Genomic DNA, 15,923 nt, shown 5'->3' on the forward strand with positions numbered 1-15,923 from the left:
GGAAGCCGAAGCGCGCGTGCGCACCGGCTCTCAATGTCCTTTCGGTCGGGCAAACTCGCGCGGAGCCAGTTCTCGCGGGAAAGCGAGTTGCTTCTCGTTTCCCACTCCCGTCCGCCTCTTCCCTTGAGTAGGGGGCGCTATCGGTCGTGGGGGGTGCTTTATTGTTTCCACCCCAGGTCCACATTGTTGCCTGGTTACATGACAACCGTCCATCTTGCCTACTGCCCCGTGCGCCCCACGAGGGCTCTACTCGGCCCCGGCAGCCCCTGGGACGCTTCTGCCACTCGCCGGTGTAGGACAGGCTGAGCGGCCCGGGAGCGCGCAGGCGTGGTAGCTCCGGCTGCGCTTCCGGGACGGCGCCTTGGGACTCTTTTGGCGCCGGCACCGGCGCGAGCGGGGACGGCGGCCCGGAGGGCGCGGCCCAGCGCTCCGCGTTCTGGGTCCCAGCGGCGCCATGCGCTATAACGAGAAGGAGCTGCAGGCGCTGTCCCGGCAGCCGGCCGAGATGGCAGCCGAGCTGGGCATGCGGGGCCCCAAGAAGGGCAGCGGTGAGCGGCCCGGGGCGCCGGAGCGGGCGGGCGGCCGGGCGGACAGGCGGCCGGGGGGCGGGGGTGGGCAGCCGCGGAACCCGCGCGAGCCCGCCTTGTTCCCGCAGTGGTGAAACGGCGGCTGGTGAAGCTGGTGGTCAACTTCCTCTTCTACTTCCGGACGGACGAGGCGGAGGTAGGGCGGCGGGGAGGGCCGGGGCGGGGGTTGGGGTCAGGGTCGGGGTCCGGATTCGCAGTTGGGGGGTGGGTGGCGGCCGAAGTTGGAGGGCGGGGTCTGGGGGCGGGGCGGGGCGGGGCGGGGGGCGGGCAAGTTCCCGGCGCCCGCCCCCATGCGCCTGTCTGTCCCTAGCCCGTCGGAGCCCTGCTGCTGGAGCACTGCAGAGTCACTCAGGAAGAGCCCAGCGGCTTCTCCATCAGTGAGTGCGGCCTGGGGCGAGGCTACTTGACCCCGTCCCGCCCCGCTCCACCCCGGCGCGGCCCCGCCTGAGTCCCCAGAGGCTGAGTCCAGTGTCCCGGGCAGCCCCACTCGCGCTGACTCCTCCGGGTGGGGGCCCAGGCCGAGCGCACTACCCCAGAGGCCGCCCTTGTCTTGTTGGGGAGCGCTGCCCTCTCGGGGTGCCTCGCTGTAACTGTTTCATTTCTCCTGGGATCAGGGCCCTGTGCTGGGGGACTGGGAGGATTCAACTGGGTCGTCTTGAGAGGGTGGGGTCTGCAGGCGAAGACGGAACTTCTAACTAGTCTCCTGGGGAGGCTGCAAGAAGAGTGCCACAGAATGGGGGGCTTAAACAGCAGAAATTTATTTCTCCCAGTTCTGGGGGGCAAGAAGTGTGACATCAAGAGTGTTGGCATGGCTGGTTCCTTCTGAAGGAGAATCTGCCTCCATGATCTCTCTCCCGGCTTCTGGGGGGTCGTTGGCGACCGTTGTCACTCCATCTCTGCCTTCCTTTTCATGGGATCTTCTCCACTGTGTGGTCGTGTCCAGGTTTCACTTTTCTTAAGAACACCAGTTCTGTTGGATTAGAGGCTCACCCTAGTGCAGCGTGACCTCAGCTTAACTGCTTGTAACTACTTAGACCTGCAGTGATTCCACATCCAGATAGATTCATAGTCCTGGGAAATGTCTCATGTTTTAAGACTCGAACATACATCTTTTGGGGGACACAGTTCAACTGACACCCAGCTGGTGGGAAGCAGTGGGCCCAGGCGGGCCGGGGCTGGAAAGGGGACAGTCGTGGACAATGGCAAGAGGAAGTTGAGGGCTGGGTTGGGGGGAGGTGGGAGCGAGTGGGGACAGATGGGGGCTACTCCCTCCGCAGGCTTCCTAGAGGACCCAGAGAGGAAGTATCACTTTGAGTGCTGCAGTGAGGAGCAATGTCAGGAGTGGATGACTGCTCTGCGTCGAGCCAGGTGGGCTGCGGCCGCCTTGGGGGCCTGGGGCAGGGGCGGGGCAGGCCCTGTGGACTCACACCACCCTCCTCCCCAGTTACGAGTTCATGCGGAGGAGCCTCATCTTCTACAGGAACGAGATCCAGAAGATGACTGGCAAGGTGCGCATGGGTGCAGGGGTGGGAGGTGGGGGTCTTCTGGGCCCAGGCTCATGCCATTCCCCCCCCCCCATCGTCCACCCACACAGGATCCCCTGGAGCAGTTCGGCATATCGGAGGAGGCCAGGTTCCAGCTGAGTGGCCTGAAGGCATGAGTCTGGGTGTGGGGCTCCTCAGCTTTCCTGCTGGGGGCTGGATGAACCCTCCCTGGGTCCCGGGTTTCCTGGCCAAGCCTGGATTTGCCGTGGGAGGTGTCTTGGTTTAAAGATTTTAAAAGCCCCAGGGCCCACAGGGCCTGCCTTTTTGAAGAAACAACCCAGCAAGCCCCTTCTGGATGCACTGGGACCCACTGGACTGGTTTGGCACCTCAGTGCCACATGCTGCTGCCAGGGGACAGGTGTCCCCTCCCAGGAGCTGTGCCCGGCCCCTTGGGTGCGTCCATCCAGGCCTGGCAGGTGCCTGAGGCTGATGCAACTCTCCTGCCCCGTGCAGGCTGAATGTACAACATTAGGTGATGCTGTGAAGGGCATGGGCCCATGCTGGGGCCGCTGTGAATTCTCCTGCTGAAGGGGCAGGCCCCGGCTGGACGCCTCTGGGCAGAGCTGGAAGGTGCGCCTTTGAGGTGGCCAGTTTGTTCTGTTCAAATAAAGGTACCTCTTTTTCACACGGGATGGCGGTGCAGTGAATGCAGAGAGGGGCCGGTCCCGCAGAGTCACAGCGGGGTCCTGAGGGAAGTGAGGCCCTGCCCAGGTTCAAGGTTTAAGTGCCCAGTAGGAACAGAGGAGAGGAGGCCTGGAACCCAGAGGCAGGAAAGGTAGGGAGGCTGGGGTCCAGCCCACAGGGCCTCTGGGGCTCACAGGCCTCCCTCTGAGTGCAGGCGGGACTTCGGGAAGGGTTTTGTTGGTGTTGTGAAAAATACCCAAGCAGTTGGTTTCAGTTAGTCAGTTAGTCGAGAAGGAGGCCCACCCTGGGTGTGCCTGACCTAGTCAGGTGTCGGCCCTCGAGGAGGGGCTGGGCCTCCCTGAGGTGGGGCTCATTGTCTGCTGTGGTCACAGGGCCTGCCTTCCGGAGCAGGTGGGGCTTCTGCTGGGAGTGACCGTCCTCCCCAATTGGGGATGGTGATCACGGCCCGGGACTCTCTGCGCTCCAGGACCTTGCCGTGTCACGGTCGGGAAGAAACACTGCCACCAGACCAGGTTCAAGTGAAAACAGGTATTTTATTACAGCGTCTAGAGATGGAAACGCAGTGCAGTGGGGTTCCCTTGGGAAGAGGGAGTGGAGCCAGCGCCCCAACTGAAACACAGGCTACCAGAACAAGAAAGCAAAGCCCGTCTGCATTACAAACCAAGGCAGGGATGCGAGAGCCAGCGTGGATGGATGTGTGAATGAGAACAAACAGTCCTAACTGTAGACGGGCTGGCTGGCAGGATAAATAAGGGTGGGGGGGGGGGTTCTTAAATAGGTCACAATTCATAGGTGAACAGAGGACGCATCCCCTGACCGGAGGCTGTCCTAGTTGTTAGGTTTTCCTGAGCAAAGCGACGGCAGCCGTCAGACCTGGAGCGCCCGCGTCGGCAGCAGCGGTGGGGCTCCCGCGGGGCCGCTCTCCACGCATGCCAGTCGGCGCCCTACTCCTGTGGCTGGCGGCAGCGACGGCGCTCAGGCTGGGACCGGAGGGTGGGTGTGGAGAGGCCGAGCTGGGCCCCGCTGTGGGGCAGACCCCGCGCGGGTCGTCCGTCCCCTGGTGCCTGCGTGTGCGTGCAGAGGACAGACGCGGCGCGGTCGTCCTCCTGAAGTGACGCAGTGTTTTGTACAGTGTCCTTTGTTCAGATGGGGGCTCCGCTGGCAGCGCCGCAGCTTTCTCGGGAGCCCTGTGTTCCTGACACGGGGAGGGGAGCCTCTTGGAGAGGCCGGGGGTCGGGGGTCAGGACAGCACCATCGTGCACCGAGAGCACCGACCTGGGGGAAGGGGGCAGGGTGGGCGGTCATAGGAGGAAGGCTCCGTCTCTAGCCTGATTGCTGCCCCGCACGGTGTAGAGGGGGCTGCAGGCAGCGCACTGGCCCGCTCTGACCCTTGTGGCCTGCGTCCCGGGGGTCAGGAAGCGGAGCTGGGCCTCGGCCACCACACTGACCCTGCTCGCGGGCAGGCAGAGGGCCCGTGGCGTCCACCTCTGGAGGGTGTGTGGAGTTGGCCAGGCCGGGGAAGGCTCACATTAGGCCGCCACACAGAGGCCCCCCTCCCGCGCTCCTTGATGGGTGCCACCTGGGGGTCAAGCACCTGAGGATGGGGCTCCGACTGCCCACGCTCAGCCCTCGCTGGGGCACCCAACCTTGGGTCCAGGCCCGCTGTCAGCACCTTTGGCCGATGTCGGCCCTTTCGGGGGACTGAGAGCTTCTTGGGAGGCACACAGACAACATTGCTCCACCCAGGGGCCCAGGACCGGTCACAGGTGCTGTGCTCGAGGGACCAAGAGCCCTACCGGCCATCTCGGAGCCTCAGGGAGCAGCCCTCCTGCCCGGCCACCCCCAGCGCATCCCTTCCCAAGCACCACCGTGGCTGCTCAGATGGGGCGGGTGTCACCCCAGTGGGGTGGGCAGGCGGGCCCTGGGCCAGCGCCGCTGTGCACTAGAACAGATGGGAGGGTTTCCTCCCACTTTCCTTTCTTCCTTTTCTCTTTAGTTTACTGTGTATTCGTCATACAGTCTAAAAATAAATGAAGTCCGTCTATGAAATTTATAAATTTTCATCACCTCTCTATAAAATACTGTCACCTGTCAGCGTGACTCCCCTGTAGACACAGCAGGCACCCACGACTAACCCGCCTGCGGCCCCGGCCACCACAGGAGCCGATCCTGCAGCGGGGGGCTGCGGCGGGAGCCCAGGGCGAGCGGAGACGTACAAATGCACCTGTCACACGAGCGAGCCAGCCAGGCAGGCAGCAGAGTCGGGTACCAGACCCTCCTCACAAGCACCACTGAGAACGGGTCCCCTCCTCGAGGCTCCGCCACCGCAGCCTTGCCGCGCAGGACCGCCGTTCCGATGCCAAAGGCGCCATCCCGAGGGCTGAGCCGAGGCCGTTCACAGTGATGGCGGGGCGGGCCTCCACCGGAGACGCCGCCTTTGGTATGGGAAGAGCGGCGGGAATGAACACGCCAGGCGCTAGGGCCTGGCGTTGGCGTGGTCAACCTCGAGAGTCAGCACCAAGAGCACGTGGAGGCGCGAGCCTGGCGACGAGATAGCACCGGGCCAGCTGGCGGCGTCTCCGCGGTGGGCCGGTCCTTCGGCGATGTCTTTACATATATTCTCTCATATATATAGTATCTACATCTCTCGATAGGTTGCCTTCACGACTTCGGTGGAATAAAATAAGTCAAAATTGTTTATACTTTTTAAAAAACGATAAATACTTTATCTAAAACTATCGACAGTACAGGCTGGAGCCAGGCCCCAGCGCGCCGTCTCCGCAGCTCTGCGCGGCGCTGATTCACAGTAGAGCCTGTCCTCTGGCCTCCGTCCGTCCTCGCCGTCCTGCGGGGGGGCCCGCGCCGCCAGCCCACCCCATCCTTGCATAGTCTCGCGGTTGAGGTAGAAATCCTAGTTACCTGCGGACACGGCGCGGGAGGAAAGGCAGCATAGCGTTAGCTTCGCGTCCAGACGAGCCCGTCGCACCCCCAGGCCAGGGCGCCAGAGCCGCCTACAGACGGACGGACGACAGACGGCAGACGTGGTGGTGGCAGCACCCTGAGCCACGCCCCTGGGCCCCGTCAGAGGCAGGAGGTCCTGTCCCCGGGCCCTTCCAGTGCGTGTGGGGCGCTGGCTGGGTCCTGGCTTCCCCTCCTCCCCAGGAGACCCTCCCCGGTCCCCACACTGGGCAGCGCTCCAGGACAAGCCTGCACATGCCAGGAGTGAGGCCGGCGCGGCCAGGATGGCAGGCAGGCAGCGTCCACCGTGGGCCTGGCCCCAGACCTCCCAGTGCATGTCCACGTCTGCCCTCTCCAAGCTCCTCTGACGGCGCGAGGCCACTGCAGGCTGAGCCGCCCTACCTTCTGGGCTTTTCCAACAACCGAGGCACAGCCCATCCCCAGGCCTCGGGTAGGGCTGTCTGCTGACCTGCACCCTGACCAGGAGCCCGTCAGACTCCAGCGGCCTCCCATCTGTTTCCACTTAAAAACACGACAGACAGCCAAGGACGGCAGGCGGACCCCCCGCTCCAGTCCTGGCCCCAGGGGGATGTGGACGCGGCACCAGCAGTGGCCGGGCCAGCTGCACCGGGGCCCAGGACCCTCCCTGGAGGCCTCGCAGGCACCTGCCCCGTCCAGCTCCCGAAAGCGGGCCCTTCCTACGCTTGCCTCCGCTGACCCCACACGGACGGTCTGAAAGGCACAGGCCAGGCCGTGCGCCACGGGGGCCGGAGGAGCCGGGCCTCGGCCACAACTACAGAGCCCCACCACCCGCCCGGCATTCCTGCCTGTGGGGCTGGCGCCACACTCGCCCTGCTGCCCATCGGCCCCTGCAGGCAGGCCCTCTAGCGAAGGAGCCCAACAGATGTGACCCCCACGTCCCGAAGGCCTGCCGTGTACCTGGGGCCTTAAACGCGTTGAGCTCCCCCCAAACCCTACATAAGGCGCGTTTATGGAAACGGGCTGAGGGGCCCACGAGCGCACACAAGGCCAAGCTGGGATCCTGAGCTGCCCCCATGACCCCATGCCAGGGCTGCCCAGGTCCCCGGCTGCTGCAGATGCCAAGCCTAGGGCGGCGGCAAGCTCGAGCTGGGCTCCACCCGGCCAGGACGCCAGCCCTGACTGACTCCTCCTGGCCCCCTCCCTCGGTGACCTGGTGGGAGGGCCCACCAGCAGCGGCGGAAGTGCGGGGGGCCAGCCACACCCTCCCTCGCTCTGCTCTCGCCGCCCGGGTTCCCTTGCCTCCCTGGCTCTTTGCCTTCGCAACTCCCGGCCGCAGGAGAGCAGCCTTGGCCCCCGGGCCCCTCCATGGAGCCCCGCGGGCCCGCCTGCTCTCTGCAAAGGAAGGTCAGTTCAGGTTCTCATATGGGCCGCCTGGTCGAGCTCTAGCCTTACCTTACAGAATACGAACTGCTAGCTAAGCAAGGTCTTTATCGCGGCTTAACCCCCGCAAGGCGCGCGGCATACGGAGGTGGCATGCCAAGGGAAACCCACACGGCGGGCGGCCCCGTGGAGCTGGCCTGCGGGATCACGGGCGCGGCCTGGGCCAGGGCCAGCCCGGGCAGGGGCGGGTGGTGCACCGTGAAGGAGGGGCGGGACACCTTGTGCGGAAGTGAGGCGAGCTTGATGGACAGAGAGGCGTTAGCAGGCGGCACAGAGGCAGCAGAGGAGGCAGGTAAGAAAGCTTGGTTAGCTGGGAGGGACGCGAGGTTCTGCAGGAGCACGGGCTCAGAGTTAGCCGGGAGCAGCGCGGGGGGCGGAGGCAAGGCGGCGTTAGGAGGGGGGGGGGCGTGGAGGGCGGGCTGCCCCAGAGGGGGCCGGCCCAGGTGCGGAGGGGGCGGGGGCGGCCTCGGCTCCGCAGGGGACGGGGCCTGAAAGGAAGAGGCCGGGGTGCTGGCCACCGCCTGCAGCGGGGTTAGGCTCAGCGTGGCGCTGCGACATGCAGCCCCACTGCCGAAACTGGCTCCAAACGGATGAGCGGAGGCGGGAGGCACCGCGTGGTTAAAGGCACCTGCAAACAGGAGAGAAAAACCCAGCTTCAACAGGCGGGCATCGCCAGCCAAGCCAAGGAAGGCGCGCGGAGAAGGGGAAGCCGACGGCGGCTGCAGCTCCAGCTCCGCGTGCGAGCGGCACAGGTGAGGGCGAAGCGCAGGCAGCGGGAGCGCAGGCGCTAGGATTACCTGCAGGACGGCTCCCCGCCCCTCCCCAGCCCAGCCCCGGCGCCCGTGCCCAGTAAGGGGCCGGCTGTGGCTCCCTGCGCTCCTCTCCACCCCGCACGCGCCACGGTGTGTGTGGCGGGCGCCGCGGCCCTTGGCTCTTCCCCAGCACCGGCCCCAAGGCTGCCCGGAGTCCGGGCCGCGTCAGGCCTGACAGGTGACCTCCGCGGGGAGGAAGGAGAGAGCCCCGTCTGGCGCCAGCTCCCGAGAGCGAGAGGGACGCCGTCAGACCAGAGAGCCTGGCACAGGCCGACTCACGCCTGAGCGCTCTGCCCACACGACAGTCACGTCTGCGTTTCGCGAAAAGGAACGAGGTGACGGGTGCAAAGTAGACCCAAGGGGACACGCGGGCACAGCCTCTCCCCCCTCAGGGGGCCCTGGAAGGGAACCTGCAAACAGCGGTGGTTAAACCCAGCGGTCCTGGAGGGCGCCGGTGACAGCGTGCGGCCCGCGGCCCGTCCCCCAGCGGGTCCCGCGCGGCCGGAGGGCGCTGCCTACCTCCGACTGCACCGCCGGCCACCCCGGAGGAGAAGCTGCCCATGGCGTGCGAGTTGGTCAGTCTGGTGGCAGCGGTTGAGACGTGCACCAGGCCGGCGGCGGGCACGGAGCTGAACAGGGACTGCAGCACGGACGGGCCCAGGTTGGCCTGCAGGGACATGGGGCCCAGCGCGAACTGCGGGCCGGGGGCGAAGGCGCCCAGGAAGGGGCGGTGGGTCTGGGCGGACGGGGCCGTGCCCCCTGCCGAGGACGCCGCCGGGGCAAGGCCCGGGCCGCTGAGGAGGCCCCCGGGGGGCGCGGCGGCGGCGGCGGCAGCAGCGGCAGCGGCGGCCATGAAGAGGTTGTGGCCGTTCTTGACGTCGGGCTCGCGGTCACGGCCCTTGCCCGCCTTGCCGTGCGTCGCTGAGGCCTTGTCCGCGGGCCCGCACACAGGCGGGCCACCCTCGCCCTTTGGGGCCAGTCCGTCCAGCTGCCTCTTGTTCACGAAGGGGCCGGGCTCTGCGGCGCCGCCCTCCTTGCCCCGCGGGCCGGGAAAGCTCAGGGGGGCGCCCAGGCCGGCCGCCTCGGGGGCCTTGTGGGAGAGAGAAGCACCATCGCTGAAGCTGTGTAAACTGAGGTCGGCTGCCAGGCCCCCGCCCAGGGCGAAGCCGCTGGCGGGATGGCTGCTGGGGCTCAGCCCGCCCGCTCCCGGCAGCGCGCCTGGGAAGCTCTTCCTGGGGTGGGCAGCCAGCTTGGCGTCAGCCGCGCCAGGTTCCTCCAGGCCGGGCCGGAAAGCGAACAGGGAGTTGTGGCTCAGAGCGGAGGCGGCCTGCAGCGGGCTGTCGGCTGCCTTGGCCAGGCCAAGGTCGGAGATGGGCGAGAAGGTGGACTTCCACTTGCTGCTGTTGACCGGCTCACTGGCCGGCACCTTCCTTCCCGCCAGGCCGCCACCTGCCAGGAGAGGCAGCAGCTGTGAGGCCTGGGCCGGGTGGGGCAGAGCGGAAGCTGCGGGGACCAGACCCCCACCGGCTCGGAATGACCCCCGCCCCCAAGACAAGCCCCCTTGGCGGAGGACGGGGCTGACCTGGTGAGAGTGGGGCCGTGGGAGAAGCTCAGGGAGCAGGGCTGCTTGTGCGGGAGGGCCGGCGTGTCAGCACAGAGCACCACACGTGCCCGATCTACCCAGGCAGCATCCAGAGCGCCTGCCACGTCCGCAGGGAAAGGGGCCAGGAGGCCGGGCAGCACCCACACCGCCCAGGGACCACTCTGGAAGCCCCATGTGGCTCCTCAGAGGCTGGGCACCAAGGACTCAGGCATCAGGAGCACTGAACTCACCATTTTCCAAGGTTTTCGGAGGAGATTTGCTTTCTAAGGAGATTGTTGCAATTTTTCTTTCAATTCTATCAGGAAAAAAAAAGAGATGATGAATGATGGCAATCCACGGGCACACCAGAGCGCTATACGTTTACACCAAATTGCCCAGCGGGGTCGGTAAGCCGGCAATGCATGACCCGCCCGTCAGGGCCCCCCCGCGCCCCCATGCCTGTGCGGTGGCGCCTGTGCCGGCACGATGACGGCCGTGGTGGGGGACACAGCTGAGAGCCGGGCCCCGGCGGAGGAGCAGGGATGCCGTTTCCCAACACGCAGAGACAGCCGCGAGTTCCGAACAGAACTGTCTCCGTGCTTAACGTGTTCTCAAGCTCTAGGAGACCGCGTCGTCCACAGAGGCGGATGCGCAGCACCTAACACGTTAACTCCCCAGCAAGCTGTACCCATAGCTGCACCGAAGTACACAGCAGTGTGTGTTTCACATGTCAGGATTTTTGTGGACCGTCCTGAAGAACTACGACCTCCAGAGACACAGAACTCGCCAAAGAATCCAGAACTTGCACAACGTACTTTTCGTACGTGGAAGAGTAACTCAGCAAGACACTGAAAACACAGGCAACTAAAGAAAACACGGACGTCCCCGGCGGTCCAGCGGGTAAGACTCCGTGCCCCCAGTGCAGGGGGCCCGGGTTCGATCCCTGGTGGGGGAACTCGATCCCACACGCATGCCGCAACTAAAAGTCTGCATGCCGCAGCTGAAGATCCCACATGCCGCAACTAAACATGACACAACTAAGACCCGAGTGACCAAAATAAATAAATTAAGCATTAAATAAAATTAAACAAAGGGACTTCCGTGGTGGCGCAGTGGATAAGAATCCACCTGCCAATGCAGGGGTCACGGGTTCAAGCCTGGTCCGGGAAGATCCCACAGGCTGCGAAGCAACTAAGCCCGTGTGCCACAACTACTGAGCCTGCATGCCACAACTACTGAAGCCCGCGTGCCTAGAGACCCTGCTCCGCAACAAGAGAAACCACCACAATGAGAAGCCCGTGCACCTCAATGAAGAGTAGCCCCTGCTCGCCGCAACTAGAGAAAGCCCGCACGCAGTAACAGAGACCCAACGCAGCCAAAAATAAATTAATTAATTAAAAAAATAATAAAGAAAACACAGATACACGACACATGGGGCCTCGTCAACACTGAACACTCCTATGCCTCAAAGGACACCAGCAATGGCGTGAACACACCACCCACAGGACGGGAGAACACAGCTGCAGATCCCGTACCTGACAAGGGATCCCGTACGTAGACGTCTAAAGAACTCTCACGACATAACAACAGCAGCACAAGACAACCCGACTCAAGCGTGGGCCCGGGACCTGAACAGACATCTCTCTGAGGAACAGATGATGCTGAGCAGCGTCGGCCACGAGGGAGATGAGGTCAAAACCACGGTGACACCACCACACCCTCGCAGAAATAGCTACCGTACTAAAAACAAACCCAGAAAATAACAAGTGCTGGTGAGGATGTGGAGAAACTGGCACTCTCGTGCATGGTTGGCAGCAGTGTGAGATGGGGCAGCTGCCGTGGAAAAGTCTGGTGGTTCCTCAAAACGTTAAACCCAGACTCGCCACACGAGATCCAGCAATTCCACGCCTAAGTACTGGGTACATTGAAAACACATTTTCAAGTAAAAACACATGTAGTATAGGAATGTTCATAGCAGCATGATTCACAACAGCTGAAAATGAAGCAACCCAAGCGTCCACGGACACACGGTGGATAAACAAAACGTGATATATACACACAGAAGAATACTAGTCTTAAAAAAGAAAGAGGTTCTGATACCTGCTACACCACGGATGAACCTGAGAACACGACGCTCAGTGAAATAAACCAGACACAGAAGGACACATGCTGCCTGATCCCACTCACAGGGTCCCTAGAGGAGTCACATCCACAGAGACAGGAAGTAGATGGTGGGGGCCGGGGCTGGGGGAGGGGCTCGGGAGTCAGTGTTTAAGGGTACAGGGGTTCTTTCTGTGGCGATGAAAATGTTCTAAAACCGACAGTGGTGATGGCTGCACAACCCCACGAATACGTCAAAAACCACTGGGTCACACGTTTCAAGCGGACGGTGTGGTATGTGAATTATACCTAATAAAGCTGTTATTAAAAAAAAACAAACCAGAAAGCAAGCACTCTTCACCGTCAGCTGAGTGGACACCAGGCGCCGATGGGAGCCTGCACGCCTGCCTCTTGGCTCTCTGCCGTGGCGGCCGCCCTCCCCTTCTCTCTGCCACCAAGAAACACCCACCACGTACCGCTGCCCCGGGAGCTGCAGACTCAGGGGTCAGCCCCGCCCCACACGCACGGGGCGAGATGCTCTCAGATGCCCTGGGCCCTTCACGGGCTGTTTCTTACACAGTTAAAAGTGAACAATCCGGGAAGGGGCCTGTCTGCTCCAGGACGCGCCCCAAGTGGGGTCGGGACCCTGCGCCCACCGCCCAGCGGCAGGTGGGAAGCTGCCTGCCCCGCGTCCCGGCCACAGGGACCTGCCCCGTCGGCCCCACTCGCCTGGCACTGCCAGGCTCGTCCTCAGAGCCCTGCTCCTCATCCGAGGTCAGCGGGGAATAGTGGGCCCCGTTGGTCTGGCTCAGGGGCTTCTCCTTCTTGAGCACGGGCGGCTGGTCGTTGTCCTGGTAAGGGACAGGCGAGCTCTTCAGGGAGCTCTCAGGGGATGAGATGGCCGTGATTTCCAAGGGCTGGTTGATGTTGCTGACCTGAGGGGTCAGACACACAAGCCCGTCAGCAGGCCCCTGGAGCGCCCTGGACCTACCGCCCCCGACGCCACTCCCAGCCTCACCATGGAGTTGAGGTTCAGGGGGGACCCTGAAGACTGGGTGAAGAGGCCGGCGACGGACGGCAGGGCCCGGCGCTTGGGGGACACGCCCGAGCTGAGGCCGGGGGTCCCTGCCGCGGCCCGCTTCCTCCTGCCCCTCTTGCGGCTGTCCTGCCCGTGGCTCTGGCCGCCGTCACCGCGGGCGCCCGAGGACAGAGGGCTGTGCTTGCTGGAAGGCGACTGCTTGGCGCTGCTGGAGCCGGCCGAGATGGTGAAGACGATCCTTCTCTTGGCTTCACTCTCGGGATCCGAGAAGCCGGCCTCAGAGGGCAGGTCTCCTTTGCTGGCGTCGGGGAGCGGGCCCTGGGCGCCGAGCCGGGGACTGGCGCAGAGCTGGGGGGCGGGCGAGGCCGAGCCGCAGTTGCGGGGCTGCGCCAGCAGGGAGGGGTGCTGAGGGGTGGAGCTGCGGGACCCCACAGTGGCGAAGAGGCTTCCGGAGCTGGAGGACTCATCCAGGGCGGGGGGCTCGGCTCCAGAGACGAGTGGTGCCGGGCTGCCTGCCAGGGCCCCGCTGATGGCCACCGAGCCGGCGTAGGCGAAGCCTGTGGGAAGGACACGCTTTCTCAGGGGAGCTCATCCGGGAAAGGATGCCCATCTGGCCGAACCCAGCGGAGCGCAAGGAAGCTCAGCTCTCCGCGTGCTCAGTGCCCAGCACCTTGAAACGGCACCACGGAACCAGGTTCGGGTGAGGACAAGTGGGGGCCCCCGGGCTGTCACTTGTGTGCTCTTCCCACTTCTGGGCCTGGGATGGTTGGGCCCTGGAGCTCACGCACAAGCCGGTGGACCCCGGGCACCTCCAGCGGTGATGCCCGCCCCACGCGAGAGCAGCGGCGCCCGAGGCGGGACGCCCGTCCCAACAGCAGCCTCCTCCCTGTGCTCTTTACCCCCAGAAGAACAGGCGTGGATCAGGCCGTGCGGACACAGGCAAGCAACCTGACCACACACGCCCGCCGCCCCCGACGGGCTCCATGGCTGGGCAGTGGCGACAGGCACCGTCTAGGTCGCAGGGCCCCGCCCGGAAGCCTCACTCGGAGCTCTCTGAGGAGGAGCAGAACCGGCTGGAACGCGGTTGGACGAGGACGCCACCGCCCAGAGGACCGGCATGGGCCCAGGCCGAGCACAGCCAGCTGAGATGAGCAGAGCGGGACAGCCCAGCTCGGAGCCCCCGAGCCCCAGGCCGCGCTGTGCAGCTGACGTGCTGAGCCCACCCGGCACCTCTGGGTCCTCGCACGGGAGGGAGCCCTTACCCGCGGGGGCCAGGGCGAGGCTTCTGCTCCCAGCAGCGCTGCCCCCGGAGCCGTGGGTGCCAGCACCCATCTGCTTCTCCAGCGTGGACGAGGGCTCTCGGGCCTGCGGCACGGGGCTGGGGGTGCTTCTCTGCGGAGAGAAAGTGCAGATTGTCAGCTGAGCCGGCCACACGCCGCAGGACGTGCCAAGGGCCCGAGGCCACGAGCACGGAAGGGCAAGTGGCTGCTCAGGGTGTGAGCCTGGTGGGCAGCCCCCAGGAAGGTTCTCACAAGGTGAGGCACAGGTGTCTGACCTCGGTTCTAAGGGATGGCCCTGGCTAATGGGCAAGCACTGGGCCAGGGATAAACGGGCAGGGAGAGCAGTGAGGGCAGCCGTTACGATCTGACCCAGCAACTCCACTCCTACGTGGAGCCAGGCAACAGCAAGTACCCACACAAAACCCGCACATGCACGTCCACAGCAGCCCCAACGTGGAAACACCCCAGATGGCCACCAACAGGTGACGGACGAACACAATGCAGTCCGTCTATATGGTGGAGCATCTCTCAGCCATGGAAAGGAGAGAAGCCCTGACACTCGCTACAACGTGGACAGACCCTGAGAACACGATGCTCAGTGAGAGAAGTCAGACACAGGACACGCAGCGTGTGATTCCACTGATGGGAAACGTCCAGAACAGGCAGATCCACAGAGACAGTGGGCTCCTGGTTGTCAGGGGCTGGGGAGGGGATGTGGGTGACTGCTGGTGGGGATGGGCTTCCTTTTGGGGGGATGGAATGTTCTGGAACTAGAGATGGCTGCAAGACTGGTGAATGTACTAAAACCCACTGCACCGAACACCTTAGGTGGGTGAGTCGTGTGTGAGTGACATCTCCATAAACACGAACAGCCCACTCCACAGGAGAGTGTCATTTCCAAGTCCATGCGTGTGAGGCTGAATGCACATGTGAACTAGAAGGAAAGGGAGAAATTTCTACAGAATCTGGAAGTTTTAGTCCCTCTCCGTTTGCACACGTCACCTTTTACTAAAAGGATCTAAGATAAAAGTGGCAAAATGTTACTGGAATTAAATGTGGACATCAGACATCGTTTTTCTCGGGCATCACGGTAAGCTCAAAACGTAACCACGTGCAATTGAACAAGGCGGCTCTAGGCCTCGAGGGGAAAGAACAAGAGCAACGGCTCTCTCGGTGCCTACACACGGTGCCTGGGGACGCCAGGCTTCCAGGCCAAGGGCCTCACTCACCACCTTCTCGGCGCGGCTGGGCAGCACCACGCTGGCCAGAGGGATGCTGACTGGCAGCTTGCTGGGCTGCACGGTGCTGAGCGGGATGCTGACGGGCAGGCTGGTGATGGCCTCCCCACTGCTGGCGTAGGTGCGCTCCTTCCAACCCTGCAGACACACCACCGGGCCGGCCTGCTCCCGCTGACCAGGACACTGGGCCTTGAGCACCGCCCCGAGGGACACAGCAGCCCTCCAACCAGTGACAAGTCACCCCCACCCCAAAGCGATCCTCCCGACCTGCCAGGGCCCCAGCCCAGCACCCCAGCACGCACCCCATCACGGGAGCACAGCAGGCTTTTCCCTTCCCCTGCTGCTCAACCTGCCCTCTCCTTTCCCCAGAGACAACCCCACCCTTCCAGCCTCACCCCAGGGCTAGGGCGCGGCCAGGCAGCCTCCCACCGCCCTCTCAGCCCTACACCACTCTGCTTTCTCAAGAGCTGTGGCCTCACCTTCTCACTGCCCTTCTCTCCCGTCATCTGCAAGGCCGCAGGGGACGAGGGCCGAGGGTCCTGCGGGCTCAGTTTGATGCCATTGGCGATGCCGGGGCTCTGGTACGGGAGGCCGTTCTCCTTGGCATGCTCAGCCCTGGAAACGAGACGTGTCCTCGGTCATTTTCTGGGGAGCCCTCAGAGCCGCGGTTTTGCGTTCAGAGCTGGCCGCCTGGGCCTAACAACCCCCGAGATTCT

The 15,923-nt window shown here is 64.0% G+C and overlaps 3 protein-coding genes across 11 annotated transcripts in view; 2 read left to right on the forward strand and 1 right to left on the reverse strand.

Moving 5' to 3' along the window:
- Window positions 1-28: 28 nt before the first annotated feature.
- Window positions 29-2,761, forward strand: PLEKHJ1 (pleckstrin homology domain containing J1). Its single transcript, XM_057539842.1, has 6 exons — window positions 29-548; window positions 656-723; window positions 898-964; window positions 1,865-1,955; window positions 2,032-2,095; window positions 2,182-2,761. Exons 1-6 carry the CDS (start codon window positions 455-457, stop codon window positions 2,245-2,247), a joined length of 450 nt encoding a protein of 149 aa, XP_057395825.1. The 5' UTR covers window positions 29-454; the 3' UTR covers window positions 2,248-2,761.
- A 528-nt stretch (window positions 2,762-3,289) lies between these two features.
- DOT1L (DOT1 like histone lysine methyltransferase) overlaps window positions 3,290-15,923 on the reverse strand; it is a 58,240-nt gene continuing 45,606 nt past the window's right edge. For 6 of the 8 annotated variants that reach the window (XM_057539826.1, XM_057539828.1, XM_057539830.1 and 3 more), the window contains 9 exons: window positions 15,687-15,822; window positions 15,199-15,378; window positions 13,952-14,081; window positions 12,669-13,246; window positions 12,380-12,585; window positions 9,802-9,866; window positions 8,488-9,417; window positions 7,169-7,784; window positions 3,290-5,695 (listed from right to left, as the gene is read on the reverse strand). In XM_057539826.1, the coding sequence (XP_057395809.1) occupies window positions 7,204-7,784; window positions 8,488-9,417; window positions 9,802-9,866; window positions 12,380-12,585; window positions 12,669-13,246; window positions 13,952-14,081; window positions 15,199-15,378; window positions 15,687-15,822 (2,806 nt within the window). In that variant the 3' untranslated portion in view covers window positions 3,290-5,695; window positions 7,169-7,203. The remainder of the gene's footprint in view (window positions 5,696-7,168; window positions 7,785-8,487; window positions 9,418-9,801; window positions 9,867-12,379; window positions 12,586-12,668; window positions 13,247-13,951; window positions 14,082-15,198; window positions 15,379-15,686; window positions 15,823-15,923) is intronic. The other 2 variants (XM_057539827.1, XM_057539832.1) reach the window with 2 other exon arrangements.
- The window catches only part of SPPL2B (signal peptide peptidase like 2B), a 154,526-nt gene continuing 147,394 nt past the window's right edge, over window positions 8,792-15,923 (forward strand). For both annotated transcript variants that reach the window (XM_057539836.1, XM_057539837.1), the window contains exon 1: window positions 8,792-8,798. The gene's annotated coding sequence lies outside the window, so the exon portion shown is untranslated. The remainder of the gene's footprint in view (window positions 8,799-15,923) is intronic.

This window comes from Balaenoptera acutorostrata, chromosome 2, assembly GCF_949987535.1.
Source record: "Balaenoptera acutorostrata chromosome 2, mBalAcu1.1, whole genome shotgun sequence".
Lineage (NCBI taxonomy): Eukaryota > Metazoa > Chordata > Mammalia > Artiodactyla > Balaenopteridae > Balaenoptera > Balaenoptera acutorostrata.

Excerpts from the sequence above, each read along its gene's own strand:
- PLEKHJ1 (XM_057539842.1), top strand. The coding sequence starts at position 455 with ATGCGCTATAACGAGAAGGAGCTGCAGGCGCTGTCCCGGCAGCCGGCC. Across the intron at positions 549-655 it reads GGGCCCCAAGAAGGGCAGCG|TGGTGAAACGGCGGCTGGTG; the intron begins GTGAGCGGCCCG and ends TTGTTCCCGCAG. Across the intron at positions 1,956-2,031 it reads ACTGCTCTGCGTCGAGCCAG|TTACGAGTTCATGCGGAGGA; the intron begins GTGGGCTGCGGC and ends CCTCCTCCCCAG.